Consider the following 19,542-nt stretch of genomic DNA (forward strand, 5'->3'; position numbering starts at 1 on the left):
GGTGCTTGGACTCATCCTCATATCTGCCCTCTGTGGTGCTCTGACCATGGGGCACTGCACATTTTGGGAATGAGCACACCCAGCAGGGCTGCTGTGCTACACACAAATATTCAGTTTTATCACTGACTGCCCATGGAAATGAAGGCTTTGTACACCACATTATTCCCTGGGCTCACTCACAGGCAGGGTGAAGAAGGTGGGGTGCTTGGACTCATCCTCGTATTTGCCCTCCGTGGAGCCTCCTCCTGCCTCCACCGACTTGGACGTGGTGTTCTTGCCGATCCCCATGGTGTCCAGCACGTCCAGGACCTGCATGCAGCACCCACGAGGTGCCTCTGGGACAGGCCAAGAAGGAAGGACAGCTCTTTATTCCAGCAGCAGCAGCTCCAGGAGTCACTGAGGAGCTCAGTAATCCAGCTGGGACATCAGTGTGTCCTTCCCATCAACGGCTCCTGGGAGGGAAGGGAGAAATTGGGATTTTTAGGAGTGTCATCCTGAATTTGTTTCTCACCCCAACATTCTCAGCTGTATGAAGAACACTCCAAGCAATCTGCCTGCTGCTGAAGGAACTGTTTGAGGATAAACCCTGTATTTTAATGAGTTTCACTTCTCTTTTGGCACAAGAACTGGAAAGGTCAGACACCTCAGTGGGTCACTCCAGTACAGTTTTCCCACATTTTCTCCTTAAATCAGACCAGCCAGTCCATTGTTATCCCACATTTTCCATTTCCAAGACAAAAGAACAGGAATTACCATATTTGAACCTGAACTCCCTACAGGACAGCACAGAAAATCCAAGTTTTGCAACCTGTGGTTACTGAGCTTTAAACAGAGAATGCAGCTGCCAACAGCTGCAGGTGAAACCAGGTCAGGTACAGGTGAAAGTACAGGACACAACCTGCAAAAATGGCCTCTTGAAAGCCACAAAAGGTGGAATTTTCTGCACTCAGAACCCACCCACACTGGAGTCACTTCAAAAGCAGGTTAATGATGGGTTCAGCTGAACCCTAAGGTGGAAGCAGAGCTCATGGACACTCAAATACAGGTTTGGATTGGAAAAAAAGCAGCAGAACTTGGGTTTTTCCTGAAGTCTCCATCCAGATGCTGCTCAGGAAATGCCAGCAGCTCCTGCCTACTGTAATTGCAATAATAACTGAACCTGGGAAAGACTGCTGAGGGCAATTCAGGGCTGTACCAATATACGAATGCTAATATTTTAGAACATCTTAATAGATGTTAATTGCCCATTTGCTGGGAAATTCTGGTTCCTTGAGGTGAAAGAAATATTAAAACTTTCAAAGCAATGTAGGTATCTCCTGAAAAGTTACACAAAAAAGACAATTTGGGCACTGAGATCCCTTTGAAGCATTAATTAAACCAAGATGGGATGGAAGGCAGTGCCTGCAAATCAGAGTTAAGGTTTGTTTATGAGAGTAAATATTACGGTAGCATAATTAATTATTTCTCACTTGAAGACTGGTTTGAACACTGCTTTGCTCTGGGAAAAACCTGCCATTGAAGAGGAGCTCTGAAAATGGCAAAGAGCAGCTGAGGGCAGAGAGGAGGCAGGTACTGGTTAAAGGTTTGGGGGCACTGGGGGGTCTGGGCTGGGATTTTTGGAGGGTTTTTTGTTTGCTTTCACTGTAGAGCAATGAGATTTGTTTTTGTTTTTTTTTTCCTAGCACACATGAAATAAGAGAAAAGAATCTGCCTTTTTCTGTCATTGCAGACGTGTTTTATTCTCCAAGAAAATCAGAGATGGAGACGGGCGAGGTTGAGTCTGGCAGCTTTATCCCCTGGGACTGGGAAGGGAAAGGGCAGCAGGACACCTCCCTCAGCCAGAACCAACAAATAAATGTGAGCCAGGCAAGCTGCCAGGCCCAGGATGTGCTCCAAGGTGCCCTGAGCAGCATCCCTGCCACCCTGCACAGCAGCAGGGCTGCAGCAAAGCAAAACCCCTGGGACCTGCAGCACAGCAGCAAGGCTTGCCTTGGATCCAAGGATGGCTGAAAGCTCACCCACCATAGCTGAAATAACAATTCCCAAACAGGCAACTCCCAACCCACAGGCCAAACCCCCTCAGTGCTGCTTTTCCTGAAGAGAGGGAGGGTTTGTGTCACCAGGGGTTGCTCCAAGACAAACCAGGAGAAGGAATTTCCCAGCTCTTCTTGCTTCCACCCAGCAATTAAAGTTGCACTTCATGGCACAGATGATCATCAGAGGTTTCTGGAATGCTTTGATTCCAGAGGAGAAAAACTCTGCTGCTGCCTGAAGCTATCAGGGAGAGCTCACTCCTTATCAGCCCCTGTCCCACCACATGACTCAGGCATTTTTACTGCCCTCCAGAGCAAATCCAGCCCCCCAGGAGCTGATAAATCCTGCAGAAAGAGATAAAGCAGAAGAGATAAAACCCATTCAGCACGGGGCAGGTAAGCTCAGTACAACCCATCACCTGCAGGCTGGGCTCCAGTGGAAGGGCTGGAAGTGAAATTTCTGCCAGGACTCACCTTTTCCCACATGAATTATCCAGTGCACACCTGTGTCTAACACAGAAGGCCAGGAGAGGCCAGGCCTTTACAGTGCTGCAGATAAGATTAGCATTTACACAAAGGGCAGGGGAGAGCCCAGGTGCAAGTTCAGGAGGAAAAGCCACTCTGCACCTCCAACATCTGCCTGTTCTCCAGCAAACAGCTCCTCCAGCCTCAGAGCCACCAGGAGGGGACAGGGAGAGGTGGCAGGGTCTGGTGTGACACAGCATCTCCTTCTCCACATCCTCCCTTTTGCCAAGGTCGCTGCTATTTTATTTAAACAAATCAGGAAGTGCTGCAAAGCTCATGGAAAAAAGATAAAACCCATCGGAGATACTGAGATGTGTGATGCAAGACTGTGTTTAAATGCTATTTTTTATCCCTGCAAGCCTCTGCTCTGGAACCTCCACCACAAATAAAAACAAGCACTGGAGCACAGAGGTTTTCCTGCAGGAAAATCTGCCCCTGAAAAGCTCCCACTTCCCGAGGTACCCAACTGCCTGTGAGTCAGTAAAAAACTCTTCAGGAGTTTTTTACTGACTCACAGTAAAAAACTGTGAGTCAAGGGTTATCCTGGGCAGGACAGAAGGTGCAGACACACATAAAGGGCTTTGGCAGGGAAAATAAATTGCCATAAATTAAATTGCCATAAATAAATTGCCATGGAGGGAAAAGTGGCCACGAACCCCCCCAGGAGCAGGCAGTGGGACAGAGACACCTCCCCTACATGTACTGTTTCCTTCCAAAGCACTGCATGGAGCTTTTGGCTGAAGCACACCACAAACATTCCCTGGATCAGATTTGCTGCTGTGGCAGCTCCTCCCTACCCTGCTGAACACCTTCAACATCAATATTTGAATCCAGAGCCTGGCAAAGCAAAGGCTGGGGAGAACAAAGCCCACCTGACCTCCAGGCTGTGAATTCCTGGCAACTGGCAAGTTCTTGGGGCTCTTCTCTCAGTTTGGGTTGATTTGGGGTTTTTTAAACTCTTAGAAGAGCCCTGGCAGCACCAGGACTGGGCATGGGCATGGTCAGGACATGGCAGGGCTGTTTGAAGCTCATTTGAAATGAGCAGATCTAGAGATTAAACCCCTGGAGGAAGCTCAGGCTCTCCCATGACTTCCAGCCCTGAAAATTACAATTTTTCCAAAGTGAAAGGATGCAGCCCTGTGTGTTCCCTTATTTGCCAAACTCAAACCAGAGGCTGAATTCCAGCTGGATCCTGAATTTCCCTCAGCTGAGCCGAGCCCACCACCCAGTGACAACCAAAATCATTTACACTTTCCCAGCGCCTTCAGACAATCCCTGCAGGGAATCAGGACTGGCCTGAATCTGCTGCACAAGGGGAATATTCCCAAAGGAAGCACCACAAACAAAGGCAGCTGGGGGTGGGACAGCCCACGCCTGGGTTTGTCCCATGTCACACCCCCTGGGGAAGGAGTGGTGGCACAGCACCAGGACCTTCCTGGCTGTCACAGACGGCTGAAGAGCCAAAAAACCTCTGGCTGTTGCACCCACTGAGGAGATTAGAATCAAATTAAGGTCACTGCTTAATTACCATCATCAATTTATAATTTTAATGAGCTGTCAGGCTCGTGTGAACAGACCAACTTTCTCCTGCAAGCAGAGATGATGCTCAGCCAGCGTTTGTCCCGCCTCAGGTGCCTCTGGAATTTCAGCACCTCTCTGGCACTGCCAAGGCTTTGGCACCTCTGGAACTCGGGCACATGATGGGTTTTAACACAACCAAGGCATCCTCTAGGCCTGAGATTGGATTTTTGGCAGCAGAGACGTGGAAAGGGACACGGGCTCCCTTCAAAAGAGAACTTTGCTGCTCAGAGGTGTCCAAAGGGTGCTGGATGCTTTCCTAGGAAAAAAGGTTCAGTTAAAAACATTCCACAAACCTCTCATCACCCAGGTTTAAAAAGCTCAATAAATCCTTGAAGGGTGCAATCAAAGTCCTGTCTGCAGAGCCACAGCCACAAATCCAACGTCTCCATCCCAGATCTGAGCCTGGCTACTGCACCTGTGAGGTCCCAGCCGCTGTCCACAATGCAGGCAGTGCCTCAAAGTGGTTTTTCTGCCTCCCAGGGCATTTTCACCACCTCACAGATGTGAAACAGGTGCCCAGAACCCACACATTTGATCTTCTCTTGTAAAAACCACCCTCCTGCTTCAGTCTTGGAGGGGTTTTTTTTCTTGGAGAGTTTGGAGCAGCCTCTGTGGTCCCAGGAAACTCCTGATTTACCTTTAGCAGGGGCCTCCCCAGTTCCTCCCCACTGAAGCTGCACTGAAATGCCACCACATCCTAAAGGCTCCAGAGATTTCCCCCATCCACAACAAGAAAAGCAGACTCCAAACTTAATTAACACAGTTCATCTTTACCTGCAGCACAGACAAATAAAATGCTGCTACACCCCCAAGCTTCCTAACATCCGAGTTCTAAAAAACTCCATTTCTGGTTTAAAAAGAGCTGATGGACACTTTAAGAAGTTTCTCTCTTCACAGCTCTTCAAAGCACAAACATATTCTTTCTTTGGAGGCACTAATGAATTTTTAAGTAGTTGGGATTTTGACTGCCACCCAGAACGGTGCTTTAATAACTGACCAACGTTATTGGGGCAAGTCTACACAAAGCTAAGCAGGAAAGTTATGCCGAGCTCAAACCTTCCACGTATTTAAAGCACATTAGCTAAATCTCATTAACTTCCTGAGTGAATGAGCTTGTTGAGAAGGGGACTTAAACCCAGCTGAATGAGGTGTTTACCAAAGGATCTCACAGCTTTCAAAAACCACAAGTTTGGTTAGTCAGGTTATTAACTGAGAACTTAGTTAGGCTGGGATTCTAAGCCAGAAGAGCTGAAAACTCTAAACTAGAAGAGCTGAAAATTCTAAACCAGAAGAACTGAAAACTCTAAACTAGAAGAGCTGAAAATTCTAAACCAGAACAGCTAAAAATTCTAAACCAGAAGAGCTGAAAATTCTAAACCAGAACAACTGAATATTCTAAACTAGAAAAGCTGAAAATTCTAAACCAGAAGAGCAAAATTCTAAACCAGAAGAACTGAAAATTCTAAACTAGAGCACCTGAAAATTCTAAACCAGAAGAGCTGAAAACTCTAAACCAGAGCAGCTGAAAATTCTAAACCAGAAGAACTGAAAATTCTAAACCAGAAGAACTGATTCTTAACCAAAACAGCTGATTCTAAACCAGAATATCTGAGTGTTTCCAGCAGCAGCCACCCTGCAGGGTGTTTGATCAGAACACTGCTGGCCAAGCAGCCCCCACTCATCCTTCAGCCATGACTCCCATTTTCCTGTCCCAAAAGGCAGCAGTTTTGCCCCAGTTTTTGTGCAGTGCATTTGCCACCCTCCCAGAGCCCCCACCAGTGGGCAGGGATGAGAAGCTGCGAGATGAAATTCCAAAGCAGTGCCAAGCAGAAGGTGGGAAACGACAATTCAGCAGACCCTGCTGGGAGCTGACACCTGCAGAGCTCTCCAGACTCAGGGTAAATAAAAATTAAATAATTAAATCCGTCTCGCTGCTCCCTCAGCGCGCCCTGGAGCTCAGCACACCTCGCAGGGTATGGCACACAGCAATTTGATTTATAATGCTATGGAATCCTTACGGTCCCCCTGGGGAGATTTAATAATTTGGGCATTCCGATAGCTCGCTGTTATTACTGATATTAATTAATACACAGCTCGTTAAGCTCCTTCATGGCCCTCAAAGCAACCTGAGCTCACACTGGCTCCTTTCTCAGCCTGCTTTGTACTCGGACTTGGCACTTTGATGAAAGCTCCCTTCTTTCCAAGACTTTAATCACGTTAAAACAAAGGTGGAGTTAGAGACTCAGCTAGGAAAAATTCCACTTATTAAATCGAGGTAATGTGCCAATTTTTCAGCTCTGCATGTGCAGCTCCTTCCCAAGGGCTGAGGCATCCCTGTGGCTCCTTTGGAAAGGGAGCTGGAGCCCAGGGATCAATACAAACCCCCACACCCGAGAAGTTTTACATTGAGTTATCTATTAGGCTTGTCTGGAAATCAACATTTCCATTTAGCATAACTTATTAGGATTACACTGAGTTATCTATTAGGCTTGTCTGGAAATAAACATTTCCATTTAGCATAACTTATTAGGATTTGGAATTCATAAACTTTCAGAAACTAACCAAGATGCTGTACCTCTGTGCTCAAGCTTTCTTAAAATCTCTTTTAGTATATAAATATCATATAAATTTGTTCTGTTTTAAAGATGAAAAGGAAAGCAAAGTTTACAGATAAACAGAAAAGAGCAAATACTTCTGAAACAGTAAATATCTCTTTTTACACTGCTAGCAATTTCAAAATGAGAAATTAAGCCCTCAAACCTTTAAGATACAGAAAGTTAGTTATTAACACCTGCAAACACAAGTTTTTAAAGTTTCTTATTCCATAATGCCGACACCAAAATTTTTGCAACCATCCCCACCAAGGCAAACCTGCACCGAGCTCTCGGAGGCAGCTCCCACAGCAGCAGCAGCCTGGAGGATGCAGACATCCATCCCCCAGGAGCACTTTTATACTCCTTTTGTACTTGCCCATTGTGTAACTGCTCCCAGCCCACGCTTACACAAGGGCAGGGCAGCAGCAGCACCTGGTTACTCCTCGGTTACTCCCCCGTTACTCCACGCCTCCGCGGGGTTTACGCAAAGCAGCCCGGCCTGGCAGCTTCAGCTCGGCCACAAAATCGCGGGGAGAACACCCAGCCACAGCCCCCAAATGGCAGAAATATTTCCAGCAGCAGCTGCAGTCAGGACAGGGATCCTCTCTGAGTGTTCCTCCCTGGCGCAATCTGCACGGAAATGTTTTTATCAGCACACTGGGCAGATTTTCCAGAGGTCCCCGACCTCAGAGACAAGGGTCAGCGATCCACAACCTCACAGGGAACTGAAACACAGCAGGACTCTGCTGGGCTCCTCCATCTCCCTGGGGAAAACGCTGAGTAACAATGATGGGCACAGGGCAAAGTGGGACAGAAAGGCATGAAGGAGAAGAAGTGAAAGCCTTGAACCAACAACAAAACCAACAAGAAATAAAACCAGGGTTGCCAAGCACTGGAGCAGGTTGCCCAGGGAAGTGGGTGAGTCCCCGAGCCTGAATGTGTATAAAAGCCATGGAGATGTGGCACTCAGGGCACGGCTCAGTGCTGGATGTGGCACTGCTGGCTTCGTGACTGGACTCGATCTTAAAGGTCTTTTCCAGCCCAAACAATTCAAGGATTCTCAAATTGCTTCCCATGGATCTCCTCCTTGCCCCGCTGCCCTTCTGTGGGAGCACAGCCCTGCCTAAGGCTGTCCTTACATCCTGAATATCACCTTGGCATTTTACCCATCCCCATTTCCCTTTTCAAAGGATTAACGAGACACCATCACCCTACAGCTGATCCTGAAGCCGTAACCAGAACAGGCCACCACAAAGAGCAGATTCTGCCTGAATTTACCTCAAAGAGCACCCAGAGAGCAGCTTCTGCCTGAATTTACCTCAAAGCAGCACCCAGTGAGCAGCTTCTGCCTGCATTTACCACAGAGAGCACCTAGTGAGCAGCTTCTGCCTGCATTTACCACAGAGAGCACCCAGAGAGCAGCTTCTGCCTGCATTTACCACAGAGAGCACCCAGTGAGCAGCTTCTGCCTGAATTTACCGGCAGCAGCTCCACCCCTTGCACCCAACCCAGAGCAGGCCAAGAACATGGAGCTCCAGGGCACGAAGGTGAGCTCACCGTACCTGAAATGCCCTTTTTGCACCCCAGTGTGTGGAGGCAGGGACAGGCTGCCAGTGCTGTCCAGTCCCCCAAGTCCATCCAGCCCCCCAGGTCCATCCAGTCTCTCAAGTCCATCCAGCCCCCCCCCATCTCCATCCAGGCCCCCAGGTCCATCCAGTCTCTCAAGTCCATCCAGCCCCCCCCATCTCCATCCTGTCCCCCAAGTCCATCCAGCCTCCCATCTCCATGCAGCCCCCCCCCCAGTTTCATCCAGCTCCCCTAGTCCATCTAGCATCTAGCCCCCCAGGTCAATCCAGTTCCCCAGGTCCATCCAGCCCCCACCAGCTCCATCCAGCCCCCCCAGATCCAGGAGCCCCCCAGATCCAGGAGCCCCCCAGATCCATCCAGGCCCCGCAGGTCCAGGAGGCCCCAGATCCATTTAGCTCCCCCAAGTCCATCCAGTCCCCCATCTTCACCCAGTCCCCCAGCTCCATCCAGCTCCAGGAGCCCCCCAGCTCTATCCAGCCCCCCCAGATTCATCCAGCCCCCCAGCTCCATCCAGCTCCAGGAGCCCCCCAGCTCTATCCAGCCCCCCCAGATTCATCCAGCCCCCCAGGTCCATCCAGCCCCCCAGCACCAGGAGCCCCCCAGATCCATCCAGGCCCCCCAGGTCCATTTAGCTTCCCCAAGTCCATCCACCCGCCTAGATCCATCCAATCCCCCATCTTCACTCAGCCCCCCAGCTCCATCCAGCTGCAGGAGCCCCCCAGCTCTATCCAGCCCATCCCCACCCAGCCCCAGCATCCTGGCACAAGGCAGATTTGCCCGGGGCTGGCTCCGGGCTCGGTCCCCCAGCAGAGCCAAGGCCTGAGCAGATTCTGCAGTTAATGGAGAGCCGAGCCTGTCCCATGCCATGCTCCTCATCCACCCCTCGCTCAGGTCCCTGGCAGAGCTCCACGGATCTCCACTGATTCCTCTGTGCTCACACAAACCCACAGGATGGGCCAGCCGCTAATCCTCGCTGCAAAGAGATGCTGAAAAGATTCCCCCTCTGCTTGCTCCTTTTCCCATTATTAGATCCTTTCCCTTCCTCCTTCCTTCTGACTTCCAAACGTTTTCATAAACACAAATATCTGAATTTCAACATAAAGAAATCTTAGAGTGATTAACACAAACATCACCAAACTTGAAGACCACAAAACATCAACTGCTGTACCCAGACTGGCAGAAGATCACTGATCTGTAACACTTTAGGGGGAAAAAGTGCTGGAAATTGTTTTAGATTCAAGGTATTAGATGTGCCAACAGGGAGCTAAAGAACTGAGTGATCAAGAGCAGGAGGAAAACTTTAGGTTTTGAAAGAAGTAAGCCACTTGCTTTTTTTACTCCAATGTCCAACTTTTGTTGAATCCAACTTGTTTTTTTAATATCTGGATTAAACAATGCCAGGGACTCAAATACTTCTGCCCTGAACATCACAGTTCAAAGTATAACTGAGTTCAATGCAATTAAAATTCTTCAGTATGCAATCAAAGACTTGTCTATTTACCTTGCAATTAAAACTAATCGCTGCAAAATTCATCATCAGCGAGTGGAGAATTTCAACATTCGAACAATTAATTTCTGATTACTCTGCATTTACACTCAATCCCAAGAAACCACCAGCTAATCTGGGTACCTCCACTTCAATCCCAGCTGCCAGGGTTGATGTGGGGACAGATCCAAGCGTGGGTTGTGGGGTTACAATTCCCTGGAGTGAGCAGGGACTGGGAGCACTGTCACACCACAGAATGCCAACTCAAAATGCACTGGAATATTTCACTGTGCAGCTCCCAAACTGCTGTGAAGCCCAGCAGGGGGAATGAACAGCTGAGAGCCGTGTGGGGCTGCACTTCACTGTGGGAGGGGAGGCACAGCAGAGGATTTATCTCAGCCTGCTTCAGCCCAGGGAGCCTGGTCGTGGTGGTCCCATTTTTATTTCCTGCTTAACATCTGAAATGCAAACTGGTGGAAGTATTCCTGCTGCTTGGAAATGTTACTCCTAGGAGGAGTTCACTCTGATTATTACAAGAAAATCCGATTTTCTGCCTTCTCAGACACTCAAGTGTTCAGTCTGAGGATGAACCAAGACTTCTGAGTGCTCCAGCCAAATGCTTGGACACACATTGGTAAACTACTGACAGTGCTCCCAGCTGGAATAGTTATTCTGAGGATTTATTCTCTGCAGTTTTGCAGCATTTGGGCAAGATAAAATCCCTCTCTGAAGCCCCCTATTCCCCCTGCACTGGGGTGCCACACAATGGTTATGTCCCACCACCAAAATAACAATAATACAACCCAGGCACTGCAAACACCTGCAAACCAAATCCCTCCTTTGACCCTTCAGCAAGAACAAGAAAAACACCCAGAAGGAAGAGTGATGCAGTCAGCAGTGCTCAGGGAGAGGCACAGCTCCCTGCAAGAACATCCTGTTACATCCTGAGGGTGAGCTGGAGCTCCTTTCTGACAGCTCAATGAGCCCCCTCACTACATTTCTGCAGCCATCTCCTAATTTAAGGTTTCTTCCTCCCAAAGCCACAGCGAATACGTGATCTTTTACATCAGCTTATTTAATCAGCAGCCTGCCATGAACATCCTCCAGAACACACTTAACATAACACAGCAAAGCCAGAAAATAGCATCACACACGAGCACAATAAATAGATCCACTTCCACCCACGACTGGGAACGGCAGAGAGACTCGGCGATTAAGTCTGAACTTCCAGTGATGTTTATAAATTATTGAATTATGAATTGAAAAAGCACTTACCAGAAGATCTGCTGTAATACGAAAACATCTAGTGCTGACTCAAAGCGACACCAGAATTACTGGAACTGCTGTGAAAGCTCCCCAGGTAATGCAGGGAGCGATGCCCAGCCCTGGCTCCTGCTCAGGGTGTCCCCCTGAGCCCCCAAATGCCCCTCTCCCAGAGAAAGGACACCTTGGGGCAATCCATGGCCAAGGAATCCCACTTTTCCAGCTTGTGGCCAACTTCTGGTCTTAAATCTCTAATTCATCTACAGCCTGTACTGGTAAGGTGTTTGTTAGGACTTCTCCTACCACAGTATAGTTTTAAATACTTGCAAGAAGAACCCAGGATCTGAGATGTACATCAAAGCAGACACAGAGTTGTGTGTAAAAAGGGAATTACAAGAGGGAAGTGCCTTTAAGAATACCTGTGGCTGATTTCTGGGCAAGAAATAAGGAATCATTGTCAAGAAAGAACAACAGAAGAATAGTGAAGCCACAGCCCTGCACTCCACAGGCAGAGATCAAAGCACTTCCAAAATTACTGGAGAAAAATGTGCTTTTTGGGACCTGTTATTCTATTCACCCTGTTAATAAACTAAGTCAGACTCCCTTCCTGGAGCTCCAGGTATTCTGTAATTACAGGCAAAAGCTCAAATCCTTTGTCTTCCAAGAAAAGACCGAAGCAAAGGCTGAGCAGCAGCGCAGGGTGAGAGGTGATGAACCTTAAAGTCATTACCTGGTGTGTTCCCGGATCATCCCAACACATCATCACCCCGTGTATTCCCGGAATCCCCACCCCTGGAAGTGCCCAAGGCCAGGGCTTGGAGCACCTGGGACAGTGGGAGATGTCCCTGAAGGCACGGGGTGGGTCTGGATGGGCTCTGAGGTCCCTCCCAGTCCCAATCCTACACACAGCCAGTTTGCACACTCATATTTCACCTTTCTCTCCCTATTTTTGTGACTGCTAATCGTTTCAGAAGGGTGGGCTAAACTCCTGTACAGAAAAATCCAGCAGGCTGTGCAAAGAACATGCAGAGTCCCACCCTTCAGCCAAAGCTGCTATTGCTATTTTAATTTTCCAAAGGCAAAACACTTCTACACAAAATCATTTGTTTACTTTTTCATTCAAGACGTCATTTGCTTGGATGCCTAAAAATCACCCTGCATTGCACAGTGAGCAGCCAGGCTGAAAACTCCAGCTGCAAGGCTAAATGCTTTAAAAAGTGGGGGGAAAGAGCAGATATCCATCGTTTTTGGGCAGTGATCCTGGGATCTCGTTCACAGCTCGGCAATTCGCAGCCCAGCTCCTCCTCCCACCAATCCCAACCTCCTGCATCCAAAATGAAAAACCCTTTTAATCTTCAAAGCACGGCCACAAGTCAATCTCAACTTAGCACACTTTTTAATTTTCTTTTTAATTATCCAGATGGGAGAGTTATGCCCTTCTTGCTCAGTGACCTTTCGCTCCTTTGGGATTTACTTCAAAATCTCTTCTGGGAATAATCAGGGAATTCACACCACTTGCAGAGGAAACGTTCCAAGGCAGAGGCAGGGCCAGAGGGGCTCTCAGGAGTCTCTGCTGGGCTCCCAGGACAAATCCTGTGGCTCCAGGACTGCAATCCTGGCACGGCTGCCGGGTTTGGCGTTCTCACCTGGAGCCAAAGCCAAAGCAACAGCAGGAGAAGTTTCTGCTGGAGCTGGCACGACCAGGGCACAGGCACAGCAAGAACAGATGCCATTATTCACTGTCCTAGCAATCAGAGGTGCTGATATTCCCACCAAGAGCTGTTTGCCCCAGGAGCTCTGGTCACCAAGCACAGCTCGGTTTCCCACAGCCACCGGGGAAAAATTAAATCATTATTGCCATTAATGATATTTAAGCCAAAGCAGCACTCCTTACTCCCCTGCCCACACACACCAAACAACTGCAAGCAGCCCTGCGTTTGATTCCCACACGTTAAGCCAAGCAATTACTAATTTATTAATTTCACAACAAGCCTGGCAGTGTCTCTGTGCTCAGCCAGACTTGCTGTGTCCTGCTGGAGGCAGGCTCAGGTGAGAGCAGCTCTGACCTCCCCAGAAATGTTCATTTTTTGGCCCCTGCACCCTCTGAATCCATGGGGCAGCAGGAGGGGACAGCTGCCACCTCACCCCTGTGCCACCAGGCAGAGATGGGGATGTCACTTAGTGCAGTGGCTTTGAAGATTTCCCTGCCTGTGTGAGTGGGTAATTAAGGATGCATTAAATAGATATTAATGCATTAAATATCCCTGCGAGCAACAGAACTGGTAAAGAAGGTTAAGTGGCTTCTCCCAGTGAAGGGACAGAAATGGAACAGCCCGTTTAACACCCAACTGGCTGCTCAGGAAAAGCACAAAGAATCGTAAAATCTTCAGAGTTCACACTACTTACAATAATATTTATACCAGCTATAGGTTATTGAAGGAAAACCTCTTGGTTTTGGGGAAGACTTTTTAAAAATGTTCTTTGGAAAATTTAGTACAATAAGCCTCTAGTTTACCTTTGTGATTTCTGCCAGCAAACCAATCCTCTTTTAACCAATATACTGCGGGTTTAATGTCGTGCCTTAATGGCTGCCTCATCTTCGGGGCTCTTTGGCAGATGTGTTTCAGCACTGCTTCTAACAAAATAATCTCAATTATTCTTACTTAATTGGCATCAGATAAATGCAAGACTTCTTAGCCGCTGCTATCTGAAGGAACAGCACTTGAGCACACGCTCTGCCCTTTGAACAATGAGGAGATGCAGATGGAGTGTACCTGAGTGAGCTCCAAAACCGGGCTAACACTGATCACAAAATCTTTCCCAAAGCCAAGGAGGGCAGCTCAGACAGCGCTGTGCCTTCAGGCTCATTTACAGCCATGAAGAACAGAAGCTTTAATTGACAGCTTTGCTCGCTTCCATCGTGCCTGATTAGGCGTCTCCATGAGAAGCATTAGCGGTGTTTGATCCCCTCCAAAGCAGAGCAGCTCATTAGCAGGGATGTTTACAGCAGCCGCAGCTCTTGCCCTGCTGCAGGAGGGGTTTTCACACCGTGTTTTCGCCAGCAGGATCACGACTCCAAGGGAGCTCAGCCCTCCATCCTTTGCCTTTCCTGCTATTTGCCAACAGGACAGATGGACAAGGAAAACATCTGACAGGACCCCCAACATTGGGTATTAAAAAACCCAATCCTCTCCCTCATCCCCTCATCCATTCTTTTTTTTTTTAGCTTTAAAAGCATCTATCAGTGAGCTGAAATAATGACAAATAACAAGTGTCCAACAGGCTGAATAAACCAGACCAGAGCCCTGTGAAATTATGTTGGTAATAATGACTCTGGCTCAGCACAACCTCCCAAAATTCCACACACAAAATTAAATGGCACCCATGCAAATACATCCAATATCAGCAAATGACTGGTAATTGTTATTGCTCCCAGAGATGAAAGGACACGGAACAGTGTGAGAATACAGCGATTATTTCCTGCACTCTGAGCCTATGACAGGGACCTGCAGCTCCAATTTCTTTCTTGCCAGTCTCAATCCAAATTACTCCTTAGGTTTGGTCTTAACACAACAAAATGCTCGTCAGGAAACCGTGATCTCTCAGCTTTTACCAAAACTCCAACCTGTAAAAATATGACCAAGCAAATGCTGCTTGCATCAGGAAGACTTAGTTACCTTTCAGAAACAATTAATTCTGCACAAATAATGAAAAAAGGGGGGAAAAAAGCTGCTGTAACCTGTGAAGAGCTGGTGCTTTAGAGCCTGCAAAAACAAGGATGTGTTTCCTTTGCTTGGGTATGATGAGGGTCTGGATACAGCATTCTCCACACAGAGGACAAGTAATAAACAGAGCAAAATTTGTTTTTTCCTGTCACGGGGACTCAGAGACTCCACAAAAATTCAAACCTTCCCACAGCAGAGTCCATTAAGTGCTATTAGCTGCGAGACAGCTTCCTTTCAAGCAGCACACAAAAGAAAAGGCTGCTAACTTCGCAGTGCAGTTTTATTTCCCTCCCAAGCCCCTAAATAAAAAGTGAAAGTCACGACATGGAGTCACGACACGCAGTCACATGCCAGCTTCATGGGATCCCCTCGGTGACCTTGAGTGCTGCTAAGAGCATTTATTCACAATTCCCTGCAAAAAGCACAACACAGCAGCACCCGAGCTCAGCTTCAGGAATTCCAGACGCTGCAGGTGAGTGGTAAAAAGAGTAAGAGAAATATAGGAATATTATATGAGAAATATAGGAATATTATATGAGAAATATAGGAATATTATATGAGACATATAGGAATATTATATGAGAAACATAGGAATATTATATTATATATATGAGAAATATAGGAATATATTATATATATGGAATATAGGAATTATATTATATATATGAGAAATACAGGAAGCCCTTCAGATGGGGGCTTCTGGGCTAGAAAACAGGGTGATCAGCAAAGCTGGCCTTGGTGGGCAAAGGCTTCCAGCATTTCCTTGCCACTGCCAGCAGCAGATCCACGGGACTTCCAGAGGGCTGGGATAAATTCCCATTAACCACGCAGGCACATAAACACTGCCAAGCGCATTAGTGTTTAAGGTGCCTTCCTATTAAAGCTGCACTTTGTTCTGTTAACTTTTACAACCTCACAAGTGGGTAACAGCCAGCTAACCACTAAAATCCACATTATTGCCCTGGGCTGCCACTTCACGGCCGTGCAAAACACGAGTAAAGCCAATTAAAATGTGTCGCTCCACTGAGAGCCCCAACTGCTGGAAGCTCACACCCGAGGCTGAGGTTAAAGCCCAGCAATGTCAGTGCACTTCAGAGCCCCCCTGAAATCGCTTTTCACTCACTTTCCCACTACCCTACATTCCCAAAATCCTTCAGCCAACTGCTGGAACGGCACGAGCCCTGCAACGGTTTGATTTAAATAAAAATTCACACAACGAACTGGGGGACAGGGAGCCATTCAAAATCAAATTCCAAATCAGTTTGGTGACTCACATTTCCCAACAGTCAAAACCAACAAATAATGAGTCAATCCCCCTTCACCATCTCATCTGAGGCCCATTCTTCCAGCAGATTTCCTCTACAGTGAGCATGAAGTGGGTGACAAATCCAAGCAGTGCCTCTGAGCAGGAAGGGCACACGCTGGTCTAACCCAAACACACAGAAACCAGGGCAGGTGTTGTTTCCAGAGCTTGGGAAGTTCAGACACTCCCAGGTACTGTGGGACAACAGCTCCTTCACCACAACTGGACCCCTCTGCTCCTAAAAATACAACTATCAGACAAAGCTTGTTTGCTCAGGCATTTTGTGGTGCAAATCCAAGATCAAAACATTCCTGGTTCAGAGGACAGAGATGCACCAGTCTCCAAAATCCAGCCATGCCATCCCCCCAAGGTGCCTGGGACACTCTCAGAAACACACATCGATTTATTACTGCTTAGTAATGTGCATTTTGGGGGAATAATAAAATATTCTGGCTGCTTGAATGTGTTGAGAAGGAACTCTGAAAATTCCCTGTCAGCAAAACAGGATAAAGTTTATTCTTGCTTGACGCTATTTGAAAGTAATATTAAAATGAAATAAGTAAGGGCAGACACTTGGATGTTAAATGCATTCCCTGTCCCCTCCTTAACCAGCACTTGCATCTTCTGGCCTGAGAACTGAGACACGGGCAAGATTCAGATCATTGAATTTCTAATTACAAACTCATTAAAATACTAGTTTTACAGTGACCTCGAGCCCAGCCATTCCCCAGCAACCAAACGGAGCTGCGGGATGGGAACAGAGCGTTTGATGCCAGGAGGGACACACCCAAACCTTGGAGGAGCTCCCTGGGCACGGCCTGGTGGCCAATCCATCCTTCCCAAAGCCAGCCCTGCCCCGGGGACAGCCACAGCTCCCAGGGTGACACCAGTGGGGACCACAAAACCCAAACTCGGCTCCTCTGGAGAAACCCAGGAGCTGTGTCGGGAATTCCCGACGCTCCCAAAACAATTCCCGGCAGAGATGAACTGGAGTGGAAGGGATGGAATTACAACAGGAGCTACAAGCCCAGCTCTCCCTCCTCCTCCTCCCTTTCCCCACCGAGTGCCAGCGATGTCTCAACAGCCCAACTGCCTTTCCAAGGAAGTAGCTCTGCTCCTTTCCGGGCCAAATTACCATGGCAAGAAATCCCTGTGTAGATTCATCTCCAACAGAAAAACATTCAGGCGGCAAACATTTCCTTCCCACAACCTGAAAACAGCCAAATATCATCAGATTTCTTTCCTGCCATCAAAGAAACCCTGTCCTGAGACAGCTCGTAACAACTAAAAACATTTGCCCATAAAGCAAATGTGCTCCCCAAGCACTGACAGAAATATTTCATGCACCCCACGAAGCTGGCTGTGCCTGAACACACTTCACCCCCGGGAAGGCTGCAGAACACAGCAAGAACTTTCATTTGTAATGATTTATTTTACTCCTGCCTTCACTGCATCAGGATGCTCGTCTCTTACTCATCCTGTCTGTCAATATTGTCTTCCTGCAGCTTTTAAGTAAAATAACCCCCATGGTAACTGTTGTCAGGCCATGTCATGACCACTGAGGCTTCATAAATAACACTTGATATAAATAGATTTTCCAGCAACATGTAAACCATCAGCTCCAATGGAAATAGAAAGATTGTGTGCAACCATCTGCATGTTGTCCTGTAAGGATAAACACATAAAGAAGTGTTTGAAAGCAAAATAAATCTCTTGAAGAAATGGCCCTAACAGAAACCTCTGGGGCATGAGATTTCTTACATGACTCACACAAAGACATTGACAGGAGCAGCTACAGCAGAACAAGAACCTCCTGGGAAGAAACCCTTCCTTGGGAGGGGGATGAGGCCCTGGCACAGGATCCCTGAAGAGTCCAAAGCCAGCCCGGGACAGTGGAAGGAGTCCCTGCCCCTGGCACTGGGTGGGCTTTGAGGTCATTTCCCACCCAAACCACTCCAGGATTCTGTCACCTTCCATCAGCTGGTGGTGGGAGCAGCTCCCAGGGGTGCCAGCTGCCTTCCCCTGCCCTCAGGATCAGGAGAGGTTTAATCTGAGAGCAGCCACTTCTGCAGGAATCCATATGGACAATGCCTGCAGTCTCACCCATTTTCCTTTCAATGGTCTGCAATCAACTTCCACAACACAGCAAGGCCACGTCACAGCCCTCAGGACACCCCTGCATGCTGAGGAAGTTGGCACATTTGGCTACACCAGGAAGAAATAAACCCCCAAACATAGGGACAGAATGAAGACAAAAAGCTCGGTTTAATTTTAAGTATTTGAAATAGGAGCTGCATACAAATGCAGCATTTTTTACAGGTTCTTCTAAACAAGTGTGGGGGAAATCCACAAAGTTTTCTGTCAGGAAAAAAAACAATCCTCCAACACTGCCATTATCTCAAGCTTTCCCTGAAGAAGTCTCCAACCAAGTAATACCAACAAAGAAATTATTTCTATTTCTCCACTGGAATTCAACTCCCTGTCAGACGACCTCGAGATAGAAATTCTCATACTAGCAAGGTTTAAACCCACCCACACAGCACCCAGTGTGGACTTCGGGAGGTACACTCAGGTCTGCCTGGCCTCAGGGGGGGCAAAGAGCACAACAATTCCCCAAACTGAGCTGGCTGCCATAGGAACACGAGGCTTTTGTGGGCTAACCCCTGACTGGGACACTGCCAGGGGGTGAGGGATGGGATGTTTAAATTGCTGCTGTCACCCAAGGAAACGCCCAAATCCTGCCACTGACTGAGGAGTTGCTTCTCCTCCAAATCCTTGGATTTGCTTCCATGCTGAAAATGCTGAAGAAGCAACAGGCCCGTGCTCTGAGGAGCTGATTCCCATCCTGCTCCTTCCATCTGCTGAGGGCTGTGTGCTTCCAGAGCTCAGCAAAGCTCAGCCTGGCTCAGGGCAGGGCTGACAGCCACTGGGATGGATCTTCGTTAAGCCCCAGCAGGAGCACAACCCACCCCTGAGAACCCCACTGTGACCTCCTCTTGTCCCCAGGGCTCTGACACGACATCTTCAGCTCCTCTTCACATCCTGACTAAACCAAAGGCTTGTTTAAATCCATGATAAAAATCTCACGGCTTGTTTAACCTCCTTGCTAGCCCAAGGTTGAATTTGTTTCAGTGCATCTCCACGTTAACACTGCTCTAATTTCAAGGCATCTGGATCATGACTGGGAGCTAGGAGTAGGGGTACAAGAGCTCATCAACTAATCCAATTGTTCCACACATCTCAAGGATTATTTTCCAGTTTGCTAACCTGAGCTACTTGTTGCAGTAATCCTTTATCTACACTGAAATCACCTGCCAGATAAGGCGTGCAGTTGAGCCTGGCTCTGGCACTGTGCAGCCCATCACTCCAGCATTTGTTCTGCTTCTCCACTTCGTTTTACAGCCTGCATCAAACTCCACCTGCCAGGAAAAACACTACCCAAACC

At 47.9% G+C, this 19,542-nt stretch overlaps 1 protein-coding gene across 2 annotated transcripts in view; it reads right to left on the minus strand.

Moving 5' to 3' along the window:
* Positions 1-19,542, minus strand: part of SLC23A2 (solute carrier family 23 member 2) — a 54,678-nt gene that overhangs the window by 33,626 nt on the left and 1,510 nt on the right. The window contains exons 1-2 of one of the 2 annotated variants that reach the window (XM_064400560.1): positions 7,011-7,029; positions 181-452 (exon numbers count right to left, since the gene is read on the minus strand). In XM_064400560.1, coding sequence (XP_064256630.1) covers positions 181-315 — 135 coding nt within the window. In that variant the 5' untranslated portion in view covers positions 316-452; positions 7,011-7,029. Of the gene's footprint in view, positions 1-180; positions 453-7,010; positions 7,030-19,542 lie in introns of those variants that run through there. The other variant, XM_064400559.1, reaches the window with a different exon arrangement.

Source organism: Passer domesticus, chromosome 28 (genome assembly GCF_036417665.1).
Source record: "Passer domesticus isolate bPasDom1 chromosome 28, bPasDom1.hap1, whole genome shotgun sequence".
NCBI classification, from domain to species: Eukaryota; Metazoa; Chordata; class Aves; order Passeriformes; family Passeridae; genus Passer; species Passer domesticus.